At 39.1% G+C, this 23,388-nt stretch overlaps 1 protein-coding gene across 2 annotated transcripts in view; it reads right to left on the minus strand.

The window, feature by feature from the left end:
• The window catches only part of PHF8 (PHD finger protein 8), a gene marked incomplete at both ends in the record, with an annotated part of 115,353 nt that overhangs the window by 36,060 nt on the left and 55,905 nt on the right, over positions 1-23,388 (minus strand). For both annotated transcript variants that reach the window (XM_080719622.1, XM_080719621.1), the window contains 4 exons: positions 18,746-19,059; positions 19,739-19,872; positions 21,163-21,248; positions 21,557-21,735. In XM_080719622.1, coding sequence (XP_080575748.1) covers positions 18,746-19,059; positions 19,739-19,872; positions 21,163-21,248; positions 21,557-21,735 — 713 coding nt within the window. The remainder of the gene's footprint in view (positions 1-18,745; positions 19,060-19,738; positions 19,873-21,162; positions 21,249-21,556; positions 21,736-23,388) is intronic.

Consider the following 23,388-nt stretch of genomic DNA (forward strand, 5'->3'; position numbering starts at 1 on the left):
AGGAAGATTGCAGGGTTGAGGCCAATGTGTGGTAACTTAGTGAAACCATGTTTCAGAATAAAAACAAAAACAAAACAAGGCTGTGAGTAGCCAGGCCTGTGGGTGGAGGCCTATAATCCTAGTACTTGGGAGGCCAAGTCAGGAAGTTCACAGGTTTGAGTATAGCTCAGAGGCATAACTCTATGGGTTCAATCCCTGTACCACACAAAAAAACTGAAAATTATTTGAATAATCCAAAAGATGGCAGGGAATAGGGAAGAGGAACAAAAAGCATATACAACAAAGAAAAAACAAATAAAATAGTAAGATTTTACCTGAATACATCAACAATTACAGTAAATAATTGAAAAAAATCAACTAAAAAGATAGAAATCCACCGGGCGTGGTGGTGCATGCTTGTAATCCCAGTACTTGGGAGGCTGAGACAGGAGGATCACACAGGTTCGAAGCCAGCCCCAGCTACTTAGTGATGCTCTCAGCAACTTAGTGAAACCCTGTTTCCAAATAAAGTATAAAATAGGTCTGGGAATGTAGCCCAGAGATAGAAGGCCCCTGAGTTTCATTTCTAGTACCAGAAAAAAAATAGACCATTAATGTAATCTGTAAAAAAAAAACAAAACATTTTCTTTGTTTATTATGGTAATGGGGAATAAACTCAAAGGAATCCTATTCCTGAGGTATACCCTAAACCTGACTTTATTTTATTTTGAAACAGGGTCTCAATAGGTTGCTGAGATTGACCTCAAACCTGTGATCCTATCTCAGCCTACCATGTATTAGAATTAAAGGTGTATACCACTATATCCAGCTACAACATTATTTATTTATTTATTTATTTATTTATTTATTTATTGTGGTACTGAGGGTGGAACCCAGGGGCTTTTCTACCTCCAGGCTATACTCCCAGACCTATTTTGTACTTTTTTTGGAAACAGGGTCTCAGTAAGTTGTTGAGAGCCTCACTAAGTAGCTGAGGCTGGCTTCAAACCTGTGCAATCCTCCTGTCTCAGCCTCCCAAGTGCTGGAATTACAAGCGTGCGCCACCATGCCTGGCTTTACAACATACTTTAAAGTAACTTCAGATCAAGTAAAATTACCAAGGATAAAAAGGGACACTACACAAGGACAAGAGGTTGAATTCCTCAAGAAGAAACAATTATTTTATTTTATTTTATTTGGTGGTACTGGGGTTCCTGGAAACCCTTCTACCTCTGGGCTGCACTCCCAGACCTATTTTTATACTTTTAAATTTGGAAACAGGGTCTCTTAAGCCAGCATGGCTGGCTTCGAACCTGCGCGATCTTCCTGTCTCCGCTTCCCGAGCGCGGTGATTACAGGCGTGCGCCACCACGCCCAGCATAGACACAATAATTTTAAATGTAGGTACATCTAAAGAGCTGAGCTCCCAAACAAAGGAAATGATAACAGGTAAGAATGAAAGGAAAAACTGATGAAGTCTCAATTATTTTTATACTTCAACAAACCTCTCTCAGTAATCAATAACCAATTAGACAGAAAATCAGCAAGGATATAGAAAAGTACCCTCAATCAACTTGATCTAATTAATTTACTATCTATAGCTAACATTGTACTTAATGGTGAAAGGCTAAATGTTTTCCTACCATACTTCAAAACACCAGAATATACTGAACCTCAAAACACTCAAAATCACTGAACCTTTAAAACGTCAGAATACACATTTTTCTCAAATTACAATGAAAATTATCAAGATACAATGAAAATTATCAAGATTTATTATTAGATAATAAAACAAATCTTGTGTGTGTGTGTGTGTGTGTGTGTGTGTGTGTGTGGTACTGGGGATTAAGCCCAGGGGCAATCTATCTCCAAGCTACACCCCAGCCCTATTTTTTTATTTTGAAATAGGATTTCACTAGGCTGATGAGTCTCCCCACTTGCTGAGGCTATTCTCCAACCTGTAATCCAACTGTCTCAGCCTCTCAAGTACTATGATTACAGGTGTGCACCACCATGCCTGGCTAAAACGAATCTTAATACACTTAAAAGAACTAAAATAATAAAAAGTATGTTCTCTGACCATAGTCAAATTAGAGTAGAAATCAGTGACAGATAACTCAAATATCTCCAACTGGATACACACACACACACACACACACACACACACACACACACACATAATATAAGTATTGTAATTATATAAATATAAATTCACAAATTTAAATATTTATATTTAAACTTACTTTTAAATAATCCATGGGTCAAAAGATTAACTAAAAAAAGAGTAACTCAAAGGAAAATAGAAGGCAGGGTGTGGTGGCGCACACTTGTAATCCCAGCGCTTAGGAGGCTGAGACAGGAGGATCGCCCAGGTTTGAAGCCAGCCTCAGCTACTTAGTGAGGCTCTCAGCAATTTAGTGAGACCCTGTTTCCAAATAAAATATAAAATAGGTCTGGGAGTATAACTCAGAGGTAGAAAAGCTCCTGGGTTCCACCCCCTGTACCACAAAACAGGAAAATAGAAAATATTTCATTTGAATGAAAATGAAAATGTAACATATGAAATCTAGGAAATATAGCTTAGGGAAATTTAAAGTATTAAATATTTACATTAGAAATGAAGATGTTTGAAAGAATTTTGAAATATATTTACCATAAAGAAATAACTGTTTGAAAAGAAACATTATGTATGTATTTGTGTACTGAAACATAACTCAATAATGTGTAGTTTTTTGTTTTGATGTATCAATATTTTTTAAAAATGAAAAGTCTTGAACCAATAATTTAAACTTCTACCTTTGAATCTAGAACAAGAACAAAATAAACCCATAGCAAAGACAGAAATCATAAAATTAATGAAACTGACAGAGAAATTAGATATGAAATGAAAATCTTTTACATAGTGAAAATATATGTATTCTGAAAAGATTAAGCTGACAAATACCTTGATCTCAGTACCACAAAAAATTAACAAAATTTAGCATAAAAAACAAAGAGAAAAAGAACAAATCAATAGTATAAAAAAATGAAAAAAGTATCACTAAAGATCCCACATGCCAATAAAATCTCTAAGTCTGATAAAATGGGCAAATTCCTTGAAACTATAAAATCTTGCCCAAAATAAAATAAATCTGAAAATCCTGTATCTACTAAAGAAAGTAAATCCAGAGTTAAACCCAGAAAATGAAATCTTCCAACCTAGATAGTTTTGCATGTAAATCCTACTAAACATTTAAAGACAGGTCCACAATTCTTCACAATGTCTTCTAAAAAACAGAAAAGGGGGCAATGTTTCCAAACTCATTTTTTGAGGCCAGCACCATTTTCTCTATGTACATAGACACAAAACTCCTCAGGGAAATACTAACAAATTCAATCTGGCAATACATAAAATTACTAATATCAAGTGGGATTTGACTTTGTGAATGGAAGGTTCATTCACTATTTGAAAATCAATTAATGTGATCTACCATATTAACAAAACAGAGAAGAAAAATGGAGGAACATACCCACTGATGAAACAAAAACACTGGACAGAGTAAAATGTTTGTTTATAATTAAAACAGGAATAAATATTTACTTCTTTAGCTAGGTGTGGTGGCGCACACTTGTAATCCGAGCATTCGGGAGGCTGAGACCAGAAGATTGTGGTTTGCAGACAGCCTCAGCTACTTAGTGGGCCCTGTGTAACTCAGTGAGACCCATTTTCAAAATAAAGAATAAAAAATAGGGCTGGGGGTGCAGCTCGGAAGTAGAATGCCCCTGGGTTCCATCCCCAGTAACGCAAAAAAAAAAAAATTTAAAATACAGCTAACATAATACTTAATGGTAAAAGACAAAATGCTTTCCCCTTTCCACTGGAAACAAGGCAAGGCTGTCCATTCTCAGAGTATGCCTGAAGTCCTAGCCAAAACAAAAGAGCAGGAAAAAAGAGGTGTGTAGATTAGAAAGAAAGTAATAAAAATGTCCTTACTGCTACATGGTACATGGTTTAATTATATGTATAGATTAAGAATATTTTTTAAAAGTCCTGGAAGTAATAAATACTTTTACTAAAGACTGCAAGACATAGGACAACACATGAAACATATTTTATGTATACTAGCAATAAGCATATGGAAATCATGAACTTTTTAACAAACTACAGAACTATCTGTGCATATTTGTGCATGCTTTTAATCTCAGCATTTGGGAGACTGAGACAGGAGGATCATAGTTCACAGACAGCCTCAGCTATTTAGTGAGGCCCTCTGTAACTCAGCGAGACTGTTTCAAAATAAAGAATAAGCCAGACGTGTTGGTGCACACTTGTAATCCCAGCATTTGGGAGGCTGAGACTGAAGGATCGTGGTTCGCGGACAGCCTCAGTTACTTAGTGAGGCCCTCCACAACTCAGTGAGACCCTGTTTCAAAATAAAGAATAAAAAATAGGGCAGGGTGTTTAGCTCAGAGGTCGAATGCCCCTGGGTTCCATCAAAAGAAGGAAAGAAGGAAAGAAGGAAAGAAGGAAAGGAAGGAAGGAAGGAAGGAAGGAAGGAAGGAAGGAAGGAAGGAAAGAAGGAAGGAAAAAGAAAAGAAAAGAAAAGAAAAGATAGAAAAGAAAGAGGGCTGGGGATGTAGCTCGGTGGTAGAATGCCCCTGAGTTCCATCCCCAGTACAGGAATAAATAAATGAATGAAGAAACAAACACAAAACACACAACTTAGGAATAAATTTAACAAAATAGGTTTAGAAACTGTATGATAAGACCAATATAATGCTGATTAAAGTAATGAAAAAGAATAAATATGGAGAGACATTTGATGTATATAGATCGGAAGACACAATATATCTAAGATGGCAAATCTTTTGCAGCCATGCAGAAAACAATTTGGTGGTTCCTCAAAGAGCTAAAATAGAACTACCAGATGATGCAGCAATTATATTCCTAGGTATAGCCCAAGAGAAATGAAAACATATGTCTGAACAATAACATGCATACAAATGTCTAGACCAGCATTACTCTAACAGCCAAATAGTAAAAACAACCAAAATATCCATCAGCAGATGAACAGGTAAACAAATGTGGTATAACCATACAATGGAACATTATTTGGCCATAAAAGGAACAAAGTATGTATACATGCTATAGCTTGCATAAACCTTGGAATCATTATGGTGAGTGAAAGAAGCCAAACATAAAAGATTACATATTATGATTTCTTTTATATAATATATCCATAGTAGATAAATCCAGAGACTAAAAGTAGATTAGTGGCTACTATAGGATAAGGGGATGGGAATATGGAGAACAATTAATTAATGAATATGGGGTATTTTCTGAGGTGATGAGAATATCTTAAAAATAAAGGTGGTAGTTGCAAAATACTGCGAAAGGATCAAATGCCACATTAAAATGGTTATGTGTAGTTGGGTGTGGTGGCAAACACCTGTAATCCTAGTACTTGGGAAGCTGAGATGGGAGGATCTAAAGTTTTCAGCCAGCCTCAGTAACTTAGTGAGACTCTGTTTCAAAATAAAATAGGGCTGGGGGTATAGTTCAGAAGTAGAGTGCCTCTGGGTTCAATTCCCAGCAATATAAATAAAAATAAAATGGCTATATGTTATGTGAATTTCACCTCAGAAAAAATGTCAATTCAGCCAGGGGTTGTGGAGCATACTTGTAATCCCAGTACTTGGGAGGCTGATACAGGAGGATCACAGGTTTGAGGATAGCCTAAGCAAATAGTGAGGCTCTCATCAACCTAGTGAGACCCTGTTTCAAAATAAAAATAAAAAATAGGTTTGGGGATGTAGCCTGGAGGTAAAATGCCCCTGGGTTAAGTCCCCAGTACCACACATACACACAAAAAGTCAATTATCTTCAAATTGGTCTACAGACTTAACATAATTTCAATAAAAATTCCAGGAGAAATTCTTATGGCTTCAGATAAACTGATTCTAAAATATATATGGAAAAGATAAAATTAAAGAAATAATCCTACTTAATTTTAAGAATTACTATAAAGTACTGGGTGTGGTAGCACAGGCCTGTAATCTCAGTACTTGGGAGGCTGAGACAGAAGGATCTCAGGTTCCAGGCCAGCCTCAGAGGCCCTCAGCAACTTAGGGAGATCCTGCTTCAAAATAAAAAAGACAATAGGACCAAGGGGGCAGAGGTAGAATGCCCCTAGGTTCAATCCTTAGTTACAAAAATAAAGAAAAAAGGAATAAATGAATAAATCCAGAAATACACTTGTAGAAACATAGCCATTTGATATGTGACAAAAGTGCACTTAGAATTCAGTGAAAAAAAAAGAGAGACGGTCTTGTTAACAAATGGGATTGGAATAACTGCACATGCACAAGCCAGAAAAAGAAAAGCAACCATGACCTTAAACATCACACTATATGTAAAAATTTACTCAAAATGGAACAAGTATATAGATGTGAAGCCTAAAACTATATAACCTTTTTTTTTGTAGTACTGGGAGTGGAACCCAGGGGATTTCTACCTCCAGGCTATACTCCCAGACCTATTTTATATTTTATTTGGAAACAGGGTCTCACTAAGTTGCTGAGAGCCTCACTCAGTACCTGAGGCTGGCTTTGAATCTGTGTGATCCTTCTGTCTCCAAGCACTGGGATTACAAGAGTGCACCACCACGCCCAGCTAGAAGTTTGTTTGTTTGTTTTTAAAGACAGAGTTAGGAGAAAAGAATTCAAGTGACAGGCTGGGGGAATCTATTCATACATCACATATCTGACAAAAAACTTGAATGAAGACTACATAAAAATTTCCAAAGCTCAACAGTTAAGAATAAAACTCAATTTGAACACAGGGAAATTCATTCAAAGTGTCTGTTTAAAGTTACTAAATAGAGACTATATGGATGGCAAACATATAAAATGTTTAATATCATCAGCTATTAGATGAGCCATTAAATGAGATATCATTATATGCTTATTAGGATGACTAGAATAAATATAATGACAATATCTTGTGCAGACAGGTATGCAAAGAAAGTAGAATTGTCACATTGCTAGTGGAAATGTAAACTGGCATAATAACTCTGGGAAACAGGCTGGCAGTTTCTAATACTCAAGCATTTAGCCAGGTATGGTGGCATACACTTCAAAGTAAAGAATAAAAAATAGGGTAGGGGGTGTAGCTCGGAGGTCGAATGCCCCTGGATTCCCTGTAATCCTAGTACTTGGGAGGCTGAGGCAGGAGGATCGCAGTTTCAAGGACAACCTCAGCAACTTAGTGAGGCCCTCCACAACTCAGTAAGACCCTATTTAAAATATATATATATGGACTGGGAGTGTAAGTAGAATGCCCCTGGATTCAATCCTCAGTACCTAAAAATAAAACATTGCTTATACTCTCCAGGAATCCCATTACTTATGTGTCTACCCTAGAGAAATGAAGACTCATGTTCACACAAAAACCTGGACGTGATTATTCACAGCAGCTCTAGTCACAATTACCCCAAAATGGAAATAAACCAAATGTTCTTCAACAGGCATATACCTACAATGAAATACTGCTCAGCAGTAAAAAGGAGTTTAAGTAAAAAGGAGTTTATTTTTGCGGGTCTGGGGATGGAATCCAGGGGCATTTGACCTCCGAGCTACACCCCCTATCCTATTTTTTATTCTTTATTTTGAAACAGTGTCTCACTGAGTTGCAGAGGGCCTCATTAAGTAGCTGAGGTTGGCAGTGAACCGCGATCCTCCAGTCTTAGCCTCCCAAATGCTGGGATTACAAGCATGTGCCACCACGCCTGGCTGTTTAAGTTATTGATATGCAAAACATAATGAATCTTAAGGACATTAGGTTGAGTATAAATTCCAGTCTCAAACTATTATATACTGCCTAATTCCCTGTATAAGACATTCAGGCAAAGGCAAAGCCACGGCTATGGAGAACAGATCAGTGGTTGCCAGAGGCTGGGATTAAGGAAGGGCATTACTTCAAAGGAGAAGTAATGTAGGGAGTATAGGGAGTAATAGATGTGCTCTGTATTCTGACTATAGTGGTTACAAGAATCTAAAAGTGTATACCAAAAAAGCCAATTTTACTTTATGTTAGTGAAAAACATAAAATTTAGAAACCCAAGTAGAGTGCTATAGTCTAGAGGAGGGTTGGGTGGAAAATTAATGAAGGAGACACTTCCATTGATGTTATGTATATGTGTGATAATACCAATGTCAATCTTCATATCATGTATGGGGAAGGAAAATGGGAGCTGTGTGCATGTACATCCCTATCACTCTGAACTATATTATGATGTGAGACCAAAATGCACCAATAAAAGCATGTGTGTGTATATATATATATATATATATATATATATATATACACACACACACATACATACACACATACATACATACATACATATACATATATATTTTAAGCCAGGTGTGATGGCACACATCTGTAATTCCAGTACTTGGGAAGCCTAGAGAGGAAGATTGTAGGTTTGAGGGTAGCTTCAGCAAATAATGAGACTCTCAGCAACTTAATGAGACTGTGATTCAAAACAAAAATATAAAATGGCTGGGGTGTAACTCAGAGGCAGAATGTCCCTGAGTTCAATCCTTAGTACCACAAAAATAAATACATTTTTTTGTGGTACTGGGATGGAACCCAGGGGCTTTCTACTTCTGGGCTATCCTCCCAGACCTATTTTATATCTTATTTGGAAACAGGGTCTCACTAAGTTGCTGAGAGCCTCACTAAGTAGCTGAGGCTGGCTTTGAATCTCTGCAATCCTCCTGTCTCAGCCTCCCAAGTGCTAGGATTATAAATGTACACCACCAACGCCCGGCAATACATAAAATTTTTTAAAAAATTCTTTATCAAAAGGCAGGTGAAAAGAAATAGTGATTTCAACTCAAGATATTAGTCAACAAACATTTTTAAAAGGTATTAAAGATGCCGGGTGTGGCGGCGCACGCTTGTAATCCCCGCGCTTGGGAGGCGGAGACAGGAGGATCGCGCAGGTTCAAAGCCAGCCTCACTAGTTTAAGAGACCCTGTTTCCACATAAAGTTAAAAGAAATAGGTCTGGGAGTGTAGCCCGGAGGTAGAAGGGCTTCCAGGAACCCCAGTACCACCAAAAAAAAAAAAGTATTAAAGATCAGAAATAAATAGCAAACAAGCTGGATGCAGCAATGCATGCTTGTAATCCCTAGTATTCAACATGTTAAGACAGGAGGATAACAAGTTGGAGGCAAGCCTTGGGAATTTATGACAGGTTGGATTCCTCCCCGCAGGGGCGGGACCTTAGAAAAGGAGGAGACTCTGCTAGAAGATATGGGAGACAGGCAATATCGCAAGAGGGGCGGAGTTCCCACGCGTAGCCCCACCCACAAGACTTAAACCTTAAAAGGAAGGGCATTTCCTTTCCAGTGGCAGAGGAGCTAGGATGTCTCCAGGAGCGGTCCAGCCCCTATCCCCAAGAGAAGACCGCATTAAAATTTTTTTTTATTTTCGGCGCACCAGACTCTGTTGCCTTTTTACTGCGCCTAAAAAACCTAACAATAAAGACCCTGTTTCAACATTTTAAAAAAAGGGCTGAGTAGCCGGGCGTGGTGGCACACGCTTGTAATCCCCACGCTTGGGAGGTGGAGACAGGAGGATGGTGCAGGCTCTAAGCCAGCCTTGCTGGCTTAAGAGACCCTGTTTCAAAATAAAAATATAAAAAATAGGTCTGGGAGTGTAGCCCGGAGGTAGAAGGGTTTCCAGGAACACCAGTACCACCAAAACAAACAAACAAACAAACAAACAAAAAAGCACTGGGGCATAGCTCAGTGGTAGAATGTGCCTGGATTCAATCCGTAGTGCGTGCGTGCGTGCGTGCCTGCGTGCGTGTGTGTGTGTGTGTCTCACACACACAGAGAGACACACAAAGAAATAGTAAACAAATGCCAAACATGAAAGATCAATAAAACAAAAAACACATTTCTTTAAAGAATAGTAATTAAGTAAATTAGATAAACTATTTTTAAACACCATGATCAAGTACGGCTAATCTCAAGAAGGAATCACTGAATTATCAAATTAACATAGAAATATTTATATATATCAAAATATGCCAGAAAACGGTTTGGTAAAACCTGATACTACCCAATTTTAAACAGAAATCTCTCAAACTCCACTGAGATAATTTCCTGAACTTCATGAAAGAAGTCTACCAGAGACCTACATAGACAGTGGAGAAACATTGGCAGCACCACCTTCCAAGCCAAAAATAGCACACGATGCCTGCAATCACCATGACAATTCAGCACCAGAATGAAACTAGGAAACACTGGACATCTGAATACTGAAAATAAAGGGGATGTTATGGGCTAAACTATGTCCCAAAATTCATAGGTTGAAACCCAGTAACCCATAATGTGAGTGTACTTAGAGACACGGCCTTTAAAGAGGCAAATAAGTCAAAATGGGGCTTTTAAGCCGGGTGTGGTGTCACAAGCTTGTAATCCCAGCATTTGGGAGGCTGAGTCAGGAGGATTGCGGTTCACGGACAGCCTCAGCTACTTAGTGAAGTCCTCTGAAACTCAGTGAGACCCTGTTTTAAAGTAAAGAATAAAAAATAGAGCTAGGGTTGTAGCCCAGAGGTAGAATGCTCCTGGGTTCTATTCCTAGTACTGCAAAAATAAATAAATAAATAAGCCAGTCTTGGTGGCACATGCTTGTACTCCCTGCATTTTGGAGGCTGAGACAGGAGGATGGTGTTCACAGCCAGCTTCACCTACTTAGTGAAGCTCTGCAACTCAGTAAGACCCTGTTTCAAAAATAAAAAGAATAGCCGGGAATGGTGGCACACGCTTGTAATCCCCGCACTTGGGAGGCGGAGACAGGAGGATCGTGCAGGTTCGAAGCCAGCCGTGCTGGCTTAAGAGACCCTGTTTCCAAATAAAAAAATATAAAATAGGTCTGGGAGTGTAGCTCTAAGGTAGAAGGGCTTCCAGGAACCCCAGTACCACCAATAAATAAGTAAATAAAAAATAAAAATAAAAAAATAGGGCTGGGATGTAGCTTGGAGCTAGAATGCCCCTTGGTTCCATCCCCAGTACTGCCAAAAAAAAAAAAGACTAAAAAATAGGGCTGGGGGTTAGGAGTGGTGGTGCATGTTTGTAATCCCTGTGCTTGGGAGGCTGAGACAGGAGGATCGCACTGGTTCTAAGCCAGCCTCAGCTGGCCTAAGAGACTCTGTTTCCAAATAAAAAATATAAAAATAGGTCTAGGAGCGTAGCCCAGAGGTAGAAGGTCCTTGGGTTCCATTCCCAGTACCACCACAAAAAAAAAAAAATAGGGCTGGGGGTGTAGCTAGAAGGTACAATGTTCCTGGGGTCCACCCCCAGTACAGCAAAATTAATTAAATAAATAAATAAACTAAAATGAAGCTTTTAGTTGGTTCCTTATTGAATCTGATTGGTATCCCTACAAGAAGGGATTAAGACACATAGCTATAGAGGGTAATCACATTTATAAAGGTAACAAGAGGATGGCCTTTTATAAGCCAAATAGAGAAGCCCCTGGAGAAACCAACCTTGCTGGCACCTTGCTCTTGGACTTCAAGCCTCCAGAACTGTGAGAAAGTATATCTCTGCTGTTTAAGCCACACTGTATGTGGTATTTCATTATGGCAACCCTACCAAACTAATATAGGATACATAGATCATCTACCTCAAGAATTCAAGGCAAGCCAGGAGTGGTGGTGCATGCTTGTAATCCCAGTACTTGGGAGGCTGAAACAGGAGGATCACAGGTTCAAAGCCAGCCTCAGCAACTTACTGAAGTTCTCATCAACCTAGTAAGACCCTCTTTTTTTTTTTTTGTGGTACTGAGGATGGAACCCTTCTACCTCCGGGCTACACGCCCAGACCTATTTTTATTTTTATATTTTACTTGGAAACAGGGTCTCTTAAGCCAGCTAGGCTGGCTATGAATCTGTGTGATCCTCCTGTCTCCGCATCCCAAGCACGGGGATTACAAGCGTGGGCCACCATGCCCGGCTCTTTGATTCTTTTTTCCCTCCCTCCTTCCCTCCCTCCCTTCCTTCCGTCCTTTCTTTGGTACCAGGAATGGAAGCCAGGAGCATTGTACCTCTGAGCTATACCCCAGCCCTATTTTTAGTCTTTTTATTTTTTTAAAACAGGGTCTCACTAAGTAGCTGAGGCTGTCCGCAAACTGACCCTCCACTCTCTGCCTCCTGAATGCTGGGATTACATGCATGCGCCACCATGCCCAGCAGGTCTGAGACCCTGTTTTCAAATTTAAAAAATTAAGCTGGAGGTCGAATGCCTCTGGGTTCGATCCTCAGTACTAAAAAAAAAAAAAGAAAAAAAAAGAAAAGAAATGAAATTCAAAGCAATTACTGAAAAAACTAAAAGAATTAATGAGTGTGGTATATGATAACTAATATAGAAAAAACCTAATATGGAAAAATCATCTATTTTTCTCCACACTAGCTAAAGCCAATTAGACAAAATAACACATAAAAATATGTTTCTTTAGCCATGTGTGGCGGTGCATGCCTGTCATCCCAGTACTTGGGAGACTGAGACGGATTATAGGATTGCGGCCAGCCTTAGCTATTTAGATCCTATTTTAAAATAAAAATAGGGTTGGGGTGTAGCTTAGATGTAGAATGCCCTTGGGTTCAATCTTCAGAACCATGAAGAAAAAAAAGATGTCACTTTTAGTAGAAACCAAAATGAAACAGGAATAAACTGAAGAAGAAAGAAACCAGATATATACAAGAACACCTAAATAGCAAGAACCTGTTTGTTGACAGAAAGACAAGGTAACCTGCTGTGTCACTGCTCAAATCAGAAAGGGAAAGAAAGGAATGATGCCAATGCTGTCCAGAAGTTGCATTGGTTCAAAGCAATTTTCCATGACATGTTTTTAACCAATCAGTGAAGGATTTTCTCCCAAATATGGAAAAAGTCTTAGAAATAAATACATGAATGGTAAGTTGAGAATGTGTTTAATATACATGTAGCATACTGAACATAAAAAGGAAAGAAATATATGAAGAAGCCGGGCGCAATTGCACATGCCTGTGATCCCTATATTTGGGAGGCTGAGACAGGAAGATCGCAGGTTCACAGAGAGCCTCAGCAACTTAATGAGACCCTGTTTCAGAACAAAAAATAAAAAGGGCTGGGAGTATAGCTTAGAGGTAGAATGCCTCTAGCTTCAATCTTCATTACCAAGAAAAATAAAGAAAAAAGAAATATATGAAAATATATATAAAATACCTGGGGGTCCTGCAGTATGCCTCCCATTAGAAAAAGGTCCATGTGGTAGCTCTGTTTCTTATAAAACTAAGTTTTGGTGGGACTGGAGACTGGCTAAGAAAACATATAATGAAGTTGCAAAAGCATTCCCTGTTATGTTAAAAAAAAGTGCTGGGGTATGATATACCAATTGCCTAGCATTTGCAAGGCCCTGGGGATTCAATTCCCAGGGAAAGAAAAGAGAAGAAAAAAAGAAAGAAAAGAAAGAGAATAATTAAGATAAGGCCCTGGCTGAGACTTTAATATCCAACTTAAAGAAAATTCCTTCAAATAAGAGCCAGGCATGGTGGCACAAAACTGTAATCCCAGCTACTCAGAAGGCTGAGGCAGGTTGCATGCTGTAGTCCAGTCTGGACAACTTAGGAAGACTGTCTCAAAATTTCTTTAAAAGAGCTGGGGATATAGCAGTGGTAGTGTACCCCTGGTTTCAATCCCCAGTACCTAAAAAAGTAAAGAAAAAATCCACATCTGGAAGGAGGAATTATGAGTCCAAGGTTTAAGGTTGCAGAGAGATCTGCTAACAGTGATGCTGTACAAGGATATTATCAGGACTACCAGTATTTGGGTCAGTGTTTTGACTTCAAAGTCAAATAACATTTGAGGAATGTGTTCCTAACTTCTTTTCCTTATAAGAATATTTACTTTTAGTTTATACATTTTCAGGACATCAGCCAGGTGTGGTAGTGTACGCTTATAATCCCAGTACTTGGGAGACTAAGACAGGAGGAAAGAAAAGAGGGAAGGGCCTGTGTGGCCCTCCACAACTTAGTGAATCCTTGTTTCAAAACAAAAAGTAAAAAGGCCTGGGGATATAGCTCAGAGGTAGAATGCCCTTGGATTCAATCCCTAGTACCACACAGAAACTTACACACAAAAAATATCTGAGGACATAAGGGTTTTCAGGAATGCATATATCCCTCTACAGCAGAAAAGACTCTGGTGAAAGATGATCTCTATAAATTAATCTACATATGCCATGCAAACCTAATTTTAAAGACATAATAGGACTGTTCATGAAATATGACAAGCTAATTCTAAAATTCATTTGTAATAGAAAGCTCAATAATAGCCTAAAAATTCTGAAAAAAAATAACAAGTAAGGAGGTCTCTCTTTGTTAAACTGCCTTTCCGGTGTTGCTGGGCAAAGCAGGGAGAGAAATGGGAAAGCAGAGGCTGAGTGAGCTGTTGTTCTGAGAGGATTGGCTAAACCAGGTCCAGATGTCTTGACTGCAGGTTGATGTGATTGGCTGCTGAAGGGGGAACTTGGCATGTCTCTAAGACCAATCACAGCTTAGCCCAGAGATGACGGGCTCCGAGTATATGTGCTCTCAGGTCTATAGCAAGTTCTTTACGGGGGCTCTGCTTCACCAGAAACAAGGCCTATGTTACTAAAATACATGGTATCTCCACAGAAATAGACATTGATTTTATGGAACAGGATAATGTTAATTATATCTAGCACGCAGTGCTTTCCATGTGCTGGACAATGTTTTAAATTATTTGATGTGTATTTATGGAATTCTCACAACAACCTAGACTGTTATCAGGAAGCCCAGAGTTGCCTAGCTTGCCCAAAGTCACATAGCAATTAAGACACAGAACTGGAACTAGAATAATTATATATATATATATACACACACATATATATATGCACACGCACACACATATGGCATTTAGTTTATGACAAAGTTTGAACGTTAAATCATGTTGATAAAGCTGGACTTGAAGTAGGGGATAAATGACTATCCATGTAGAACAAAATTAGGTTAGATTCTTAGCCAGGCATGGTGGCACACACGTGTAATCCTCGTATTTGGGAGGCTGAGACAGGAGGAACACAGGTTCAAGACCAACCTCAGCAATTTACAAAGCCTTCAGCAAATTAGACCCTATTTCAAAATTTAAACGGCTGTGGGTATAGCTCAGAGATAGAATGCTCCTGGGTTCAACCCCCTAGTACCACACACATGCATGCACGCATGCATACACACACACAATTTAGATTATTTCTTCACAAAATTCACAAAACTTTAAGTAAGGAGCTAGAAGTTTAACTCTTATACAAATTTCAGGTAAAAATATAAGGGCTTATTAACCAAAACATAAAATACAAAAACTATGAAAAATAATAAAAATGACAATATAAACAGAAATCTTCAACATGCTAAAAGTGCCATAAATAAAACTGAAATACAAGAGACTAACTAGCCAGATGTGGTGGCACACATCTATAATCCCAGTACTTGGGAGTCTAAAATAGAAGGATGGCAGGTTTGAGGACAGCCTCAGCAGCACAGTACAACTCTCAGCTATGAAAACCATGTTTCAAACCAAAAATAAAAAGAACTGGAAGTGAAGCTTGGAGGCAGAATGCCCCTGGTTTCAATACCAAACCACACACACACACACACACACACACACACACACACACCAGACTAAAATATTTTTCTGTAAGTTAAAAGAGCTAATAAAGAGCATTCTGCTATCTAGGCATGATGGCACACACCTGTAATCCAAGTACTTGGGAGGCTGACAGGAGGATCTAGGTTCACAGCCAGCCTCAGCTACTTAGTGAGACCCTCCGCAATTTCTTAATGAGACCCTGTTTAAAAAAAAAAGAATAAAAAAATAAGGCTCTGAGTGTAGCTTGGAGGTAGAACGCCCCTGGGTTCAATTTCCAGCACCACACACAAAAAAATAGGTCTGGGAGTGTAGCTAAGAGGTAGAGGACCAAAACCAAACAAACAAACAAACGCAACCAAGAGCACAATCAAGAGAAGAACCAGCCTGTGCAATGGTCTTGAGTTCAGGACTGGTTGGTAGTTTAAGAAGCCACAGAAAGAACACAATAGATATAGTAGGGTAGCCAATGGGGAAAGATGAAAAAGAGGAAGACAGGAAGGTAGCAGATCATGCAGAACCTTGATAGTCATAGTTCAAAGTTAGGATTTCATTGTAAGTGTTATGGGAAAAAAAACACTGGCAGGGTTTTATGAAGAATGATATGTTAGCCCTCGTGTTGTAAGGAGGTTACTCTACTTCTTGCCCCTGAAGCTCAATTGCACGGAACTACAAAGATATGAGAAAAAAATATATGTTGCTCCACTCTAATAAAAAAAAAAAAAAGCTGGGCGCGGTGGTGCATGCTTGTAATCTTAGCATTCGGGAGGCTGAGACCAGAGGATTGCAGTTCGCAGACAGCCTCAGCTACTTAGTGAGGCCCTCCGCAACTTAGTGAGACCCCATTTCAAATGTAGCTCAGAGGTCAAATGCCCCTGGGTTCCATCCCCAGACCCACAAAAAAAAAAAGAAAATATTTTTCCACATATCCAGAACATAAAACTATTCCAACAAATTTGAAATATATAGAACTCCAACAAAATCAATAAGAAAATATCCCAAAGAAAAATGGGTGAAGAATTGAATGGATAATTCACAGAAGAAGAGCCAATAAGCATAGAAAACACACAGACTGAAACACCATCTTATGCGATGGAACTGAAAAGGCTGCTATCCACTGCTGGTGGGGCTATAGAAAAACAGGTATTTCTCATGCATTGCTCATATACTGGCCCTTTGGGAGGGAAATTTTGTTCTTTTAAAATTTACCTTGCACATACCTTCAACACAGTAAGTCTATCTACACAACAAAAATATTAACAGGGCACATGGGAGCAAAGAATTATTTAAAAGGATTTTTCAGCTGGGCGTGGTGGCATATGCTTGTAAAATACTTGAGGTTGAGACAGGAAGATCACGGTTTTGCAGCCAGCCTCAGCTATTTAGTGAGGCCTTTAGCAACTTAGTGAGACCCTGTTTCAAAATAAAGAATAAAAAAATAGGGCTGGGGGCATAGCTTGGAGGTAAAATGTCCCTGGGTTCAATCCCCAAAACTGCAAAAATAAATAAATAAATAAATAAATAGGATTTTCATTACAGCATTGTTACAGAAAAAATTCAGAAACCACCTAAGTATAAAGTGGTATTAAATGGTTAAACATATGATGTATATCTATGCTACAGTCTATTATGTAGCAAGAAGATCTCTATGCATTGATGAAGTAGACCTCTATGTGCTAATGTTAAAAGATACCAATCAAGTTACAGAACCACACACAATAAATAAAAGCACCCCTCTAGGACTCAGAATGGGAAGACTGTTCGTCATAAGGAATTTTTGCTTTCTCTGGTTTGTTTTAATCTTGTTTGATGAACATTAACCATCTCTGTATAATTTTTTAAAATAATATTAAAAACTCAACAAATCTTAGCTTAAAAAGACTTTTTTGTGGTACTAGGGATTGAATCCAGTGGCATTCTACCTCTGAGTTACATCTCCAGCCCAATTTTTTCATATTTTTTATTTTGAAACAAGATCTCACTAAGTTGCAGAGGGCCTAAGTAGCTGAAACTGGCTGTGGGCCTGTGATCCTCTGGTCTCAGTCTCCCAAGTACTGGGATTACAAGTGTGCACTACAATGCTGGGCTAATAAGACTCATTTTTAAAAGTAAAAGACCCAATGAATGTTCACTGTAGTTGTTCCTCAGTATCCACAGGGTACTGGATCTAAGAATCACCCTCCCTAACCAAAACCCAAAGATGCTCAAGTTCCTTATGTAAAATGCTGTAGCATTTGCATATAACCTATATACATCCTCCTGTATGCTTTAAATACTCTCCAGGTTACTTATAATACCTAAACCAATGTAAGTGCTATATAAGTAGTTGTTATATAATGTCTATACATGTTCAATACAGATGTAATTTATTTTTCCAAATATTTTCTTTGTCTTTTTTTCTTTAGGTGTGTTAATGAGGATCACGCCCAAGTAACATTCTACCTCCAAGCTAAGCCACATCTCAGCCCTTTTTATTGTTTTGAAACAAGGTCTCACTAGGTTACTGAGAGCCTCGCTAAGTTGTTGAGGCTGGCATCAAACCTGTAATCCTCCTGTATCAGCCTCCCAAGAAATGGGATTACAGGCATGTGTCATCACACCCAGCTTTTCCAAATATTTTCAACTCACAGCTGGTTCAATCTGCAGATGTGGAACATAGATATGGAAGACTGTATACCTTTGTAAGGGATCAACTGGCCAGCACAGAACACAAACAATACAAGTGGTTAGAGGTAAAATAAACAAGAGAAAAAAAAAGTCACCAGAGTGAAAATTGATCAGTACTAAATCTAGATGATAGTTAATTATAAGAACTACCATTTTTATGGCTTCCCATAAGCAGGATCCTGAGCCAGGTGCTCTGTGCACACATATTCTCTAATTTTTACATCTCTACCTGTGAGATACACTTCCATTTTAAAGACTATCAAAATAGAAACTAAGTATCAGACTTAAAGTCAGGCCTGTGCTCACTTCAAAGCTATCCTCTCTTGGTATTGGAATTGAGACTAGGGCTGAGGAGAGCCTTTCTGGCTTGGACCCAAATGTTTAGATGCCCTTACTATACTCTGCGTCCTTGAAGCATGCTCCCAAACTGTCCTGTTCATCCAGACTGGCATTCTCTTCTTCCTCCTCGCTCTCAGTTCTCCAGTATGCCGGCCGCTTGATGGGCCGCTTCCCTGGGGTGCGCTGGGAAGCAGGACTGCTGGACACTGTGCCCACACCACTGCTAGAGCTGCCACTGCTCCGGTCCTGCCCTCCAGTCCACCAGGCCTGCAGGCTGGAGGTAGCTGGTGAAGATGAAGAGGACTGCAAGTTGGCCATGCACAGCATGCCCTGGATGGCCTCCTGAGTACTGGGAGAGGCTGGAGCCTCGCTGCAAAGGACAGAGAAGAAATGCTTGAAGGAGTGTCTCTGCTGGTCTGGAGAAATCAGTCATCAGATAGTCAGGGTGGAGGGACAACAACTATGGGGGTAGTAAAGGTGGAAAGAAGAGAATCATTCAAGATGAAAAACTAGAAGTCATGCTAAAGCATCAAGGCAGTATAAGACGTTATCATGAAAAGTTTAAAGTTTTAAAGTTTAAAGTTTAAAGTTTTAAACTTTAAAACTGAAAGTTTAAGACTTTCAGTTTTAAAGTTTTCTTCTTATGATTCTTTTAGCCCCTCTTCTAACTTTCAAAGACAGAATTGATTCTCTCTTTAAAATTTATTTTTCTGGTACTAGGGATTGAACCACAGGGTATTCTACTATAAGCTGTACCCCTAGCCCTTTTTATTTTTTATTTTGACAAAAAAAATAAAAAATAAGTTGCTGAGGCTAGCCTCAAACCTGTGATCCTCCTGTAATGGCTTCCCAAGTACTGGGATTACAGGCATGTACCACCACACCTGGCTGAACTGATTCATTTCTACTCTGTTTTCTTAGCCTAAATGCTCTGTATTCTTTGTCCATTCAAATAGCTCAATAAATATCTACAACTGGCTGGCCGAACCCCTTGGGCAAGAGGGGAGTAATGCTAACAGTTAGAAAGGGAGAACAAAGCCAGTACTCACGTGAGGGCAGCATAGTCAGGTCCCCCCACCTGCCTGCTGGCCTTAAGGAGGTCAAGAATTCCACCTGCTCCACTCCCATTCCCAAGCTTGCCTTCAACCCCTTCTACCATGTCCTCATCTGTTGTATAGTCCTCCTGTTGGGAAAGAATACATTACTTCAGTTACCCAGGCTGGTATGGTAAAGTCCCAAGACACGGCTGACAGTTTGACTCCTAATTATCTTTTCTTTCTTTTTTTATTTTTTTTTTTTTTTGCGGGTCTGGGGATGGAACCCAGGGGCATTTGACCTCCGAGCTACACCCCCTGCCCTATTTTTTATTCTTGATTTTGAAACTGGGTCTCACTGAGTTGCAAGGAGCCTCACTAAGTAGCTGAGGCTGTCCGTGAACCGCGATCCTCAGGTCTCAGCCTCCCAAATGCTGGGATTACAAGCGTGCGCCACCATGCCCAGTGATTTCTAATTATCTTCTAAGCATCAAGTATAGAAAAAGTACTAAGCAGAATATTTATTCTTGTATCTTAATCTCCACAGCATCTTTGTGAAGGTTATAACTCCTATGTTAGAGATAAGGAAACTATGGCTAAGTAAAATAATTTATGCAAGTCACATCAGATCTTTCAAATCAGAAAGATACTCTTTTCTGTTTGTGTGGTACTGGGGATTGAACTCAGGGGCATTCTACTTCTGAGCTAAACCCCCAGTCCTACTTCATACTTTATTTTTGAAACAGGATTCACTACATTGCAGATGACTTTACTAAGTTGCTGAAGCTGGCTGCGAACCTATGATCATCCTGTCTCAGCCTCCCACAGAAAGATGGTCTTTTCTGAATCACACTGCATTTTATTCTATTCTGTATTAAAAGATTTTAAAAATATTTCAGCTAAATAAATGTTCCATTTATATGCTCAGCAGCACTTAGAATACCATCTTTTGTGTGTGTGTGGTCCTGGAGATTGAATCCAGGGGTATTCTACCTCCAAGCACCCCCAGCCTAATCTTTTATTCTTTATTTTGAAGCAGGGTCTCTCTAAGCTGCGGGGGGCCTCACTAAGTAGCTGAAGCTGGCCGCAAACCTGGATCTTCCTGTCTCAGTCTCCCAATTACGGAGATTATAAGCATGCACCACTATGCCCAGCTATATACCATCTTCTACTTAATAAATATTTCAAGAACTGGATGCAATGGATGGCTTTGCCCCTTCCTCAAATAAAATGATAATGTATTCTTTCCCCCTGAGCATAAAAAACAGAAGACCAAGCCGGGAGTGGTGGCGCACGCTTATAATCCTAGCATTAAAAATAAAAAATAATCTAAAAATAAAAAAGTAACATAGCAAAAAAATAAATAAATAAAAATAAAAAATAAAAATAAAGAATAATAATAAAAAAAACAGAAGACCAGACATAAGGTAGGCTCCTACCTCAATGTCAAACTCAACTTCTCCCGGTTCACGAACTCGGTTGGGGTCAGAGCAAGGCTTCGCGCGGGGCAACTTCCGGGGAAATTCTAAAAAACAATAGAATGTATTTATTAGAAAGCTATGATTAGCATCCAAGCCAAACACTCAAGGAAAGAAAATAAGGTTGCAATTTTCATGGAAGTAATGATCACAGACAACTAAATTAGAGGTGAGAAATTAACTGAAATGTAAACCTCTAAAGGAAAAGTAAACTTCTAAAGTAAACTTCTAAAAGAAAGAAAGCAATGGAGTCTGGGAAATCAGAATGCCATCAGGCCTAAGGTTTTGAGTCTAACAAGGGGGCCAAAACCAAATGTGAAATGGGCAGGCCAGGAAAGAAAGAACAGGCACACACTTGGTCTTATTATAAGGGTAGCCTTTTCCTTTCCCAGTCTCTCATCAATCTGCAGCTCATCATCTGAATCCAAGTCAAATTCGTCCTCCAACATCTGTTCTGCCACCAGCCTTGCTTTGTCTGCCTTCTTTGCAATTTTGGCTCTCCGAGACTTGGAAAAACTCTTTAGCCTCTTGGTACTGGAGAGAAAGAAAAAGAGAACATAAACCAAGAATGTGTGATGGCTGGAGGAGTAGCTCAATAGCAGATTACAAGGTAGTGGCAATTATTCCTCAACTGATCTATATATTTGATGCAATTCCAACTAAAATTCAACCAACTTTTTTGTAACAATTGATGATAATATAATAAAATGTACATGAACATGCAAAAGACCTAAAATAACTAATACTATTTGAAAATAACAAGATCAGAGGAGGTAAATTAAATAAATTCAAACATCTTATAAAGTTACAGTAATCAAGGTAGTGTGATACTGGTGTAAGGACAAACCGATGAGTGGAACAAAATTATGAGTCCAGAAAAAAACTTTTTAATTTAGGATCTTTTTTTATCGGGATTGGGAATAGAACCCAGGGGCATCCTACCTCCAAGCTACACCTCCAGCCCTATTTTGATTCTTTATTTTGAAAAAGGGTCTCACTGAGTTGCAAAGGGCCTAAGTAACTGAGGCTGTCTGCGAACCGAGATGCTCCTGTCTCAGCCTCCCAAATGCTGTTATTACAAGCGTGTGCCACCACACCCGGCTTTAGGGTCAATTTATTTATTTATTATTTATTTTGTGGTACTGGGGATGGAACCCAGGGGCGTTCTATCTCCTAGCTGCACCCCCAGTGCTATTTTTTATTCTATTTTGAAACAGGGTCTCACTGAGATGCAAAGGGCCTCTTTAAGTAGCTGAGACTGTCCACAAACCACAATGCTCCTGGTCTCAGCCTCCCAAATGTTGAGATTATCAAACATGTGCCACCACACCCAACTTAAGGTCTTTCTATTTTTATTTTTTTAGCAGTAAAGAGAATGAAACCCAGGGGCATTATGCCTTCAAGCTACACCCCAATCTCTAATTTTTAGTCTTTTTATTTCTTGAAACAGGGTCTCATTGAATTGCGAAGGGCCTAAGTAGCTGAGCTGTCAGCAAACCACGATCCTCCTGTCTAAGGCTCCCAAAAGCTAGGATTACAAATGTGCACCCTCATGCCTGACAGGGTCATTTATTTTTTAAAAAGACTATTAAGACAATTCAGTGTGAGATGATCCTTGCAACAGAGGATGCGGAAACAACTAGATAGCTACATGAAAATAAATGAATGTGGATTTTTATCTCATATCATATAGAAAAGCTAACTCATAGACCTATATATAAAAGCCAAACCTATAAAACTTCTAAAAGGCAATGCAAGAAAATATCTTTGTGACTTGGGATTACGTAAAATTAAAAATTTTTGTGCTTCAAAAGTAACCATTAAGAAGCTGCGCGTGGTGGCACACGCTTGTAATCCTAGCATTTGGGAAGCTGAGACAGGATGACTACGGTTCGAGGACAGCCTCAGCTGAGTGAGGCCCTTTGCAACTCAGTGAGACCCTGTTTCAAAATAAAGAATCAAAAATAGGACTAGGGGTGTAGCTCAGAGGTAGAATGCCCATGGGTTCCATCCACAGTACCATAAAAAAAGTAAACATTATGAAAATGAAGTTGGGCCTGCCTGTAATCCCAGTACTTGGGAGGCTGAGACAGAAGGATCACAGGTTTAAGGCCAGCCTCAGTAACTTAGCAAGATTCTGTTTCAAAGTAAAAATGAAAAAGGGCTGAGGGTGCGACTCGGAAATAG

This window comes from Muscardinus avellanarius (assembly GCF_963383645.1).
Source record: "Muscardinus avellanarius genome assembly, chromosome: X".
Lineage (NCBI taxonomy): Eukaryota > Metazoa > Chordata > Mammalia > Rodentia > Gliridae > Muscardinus > Muscardinus avellanarius.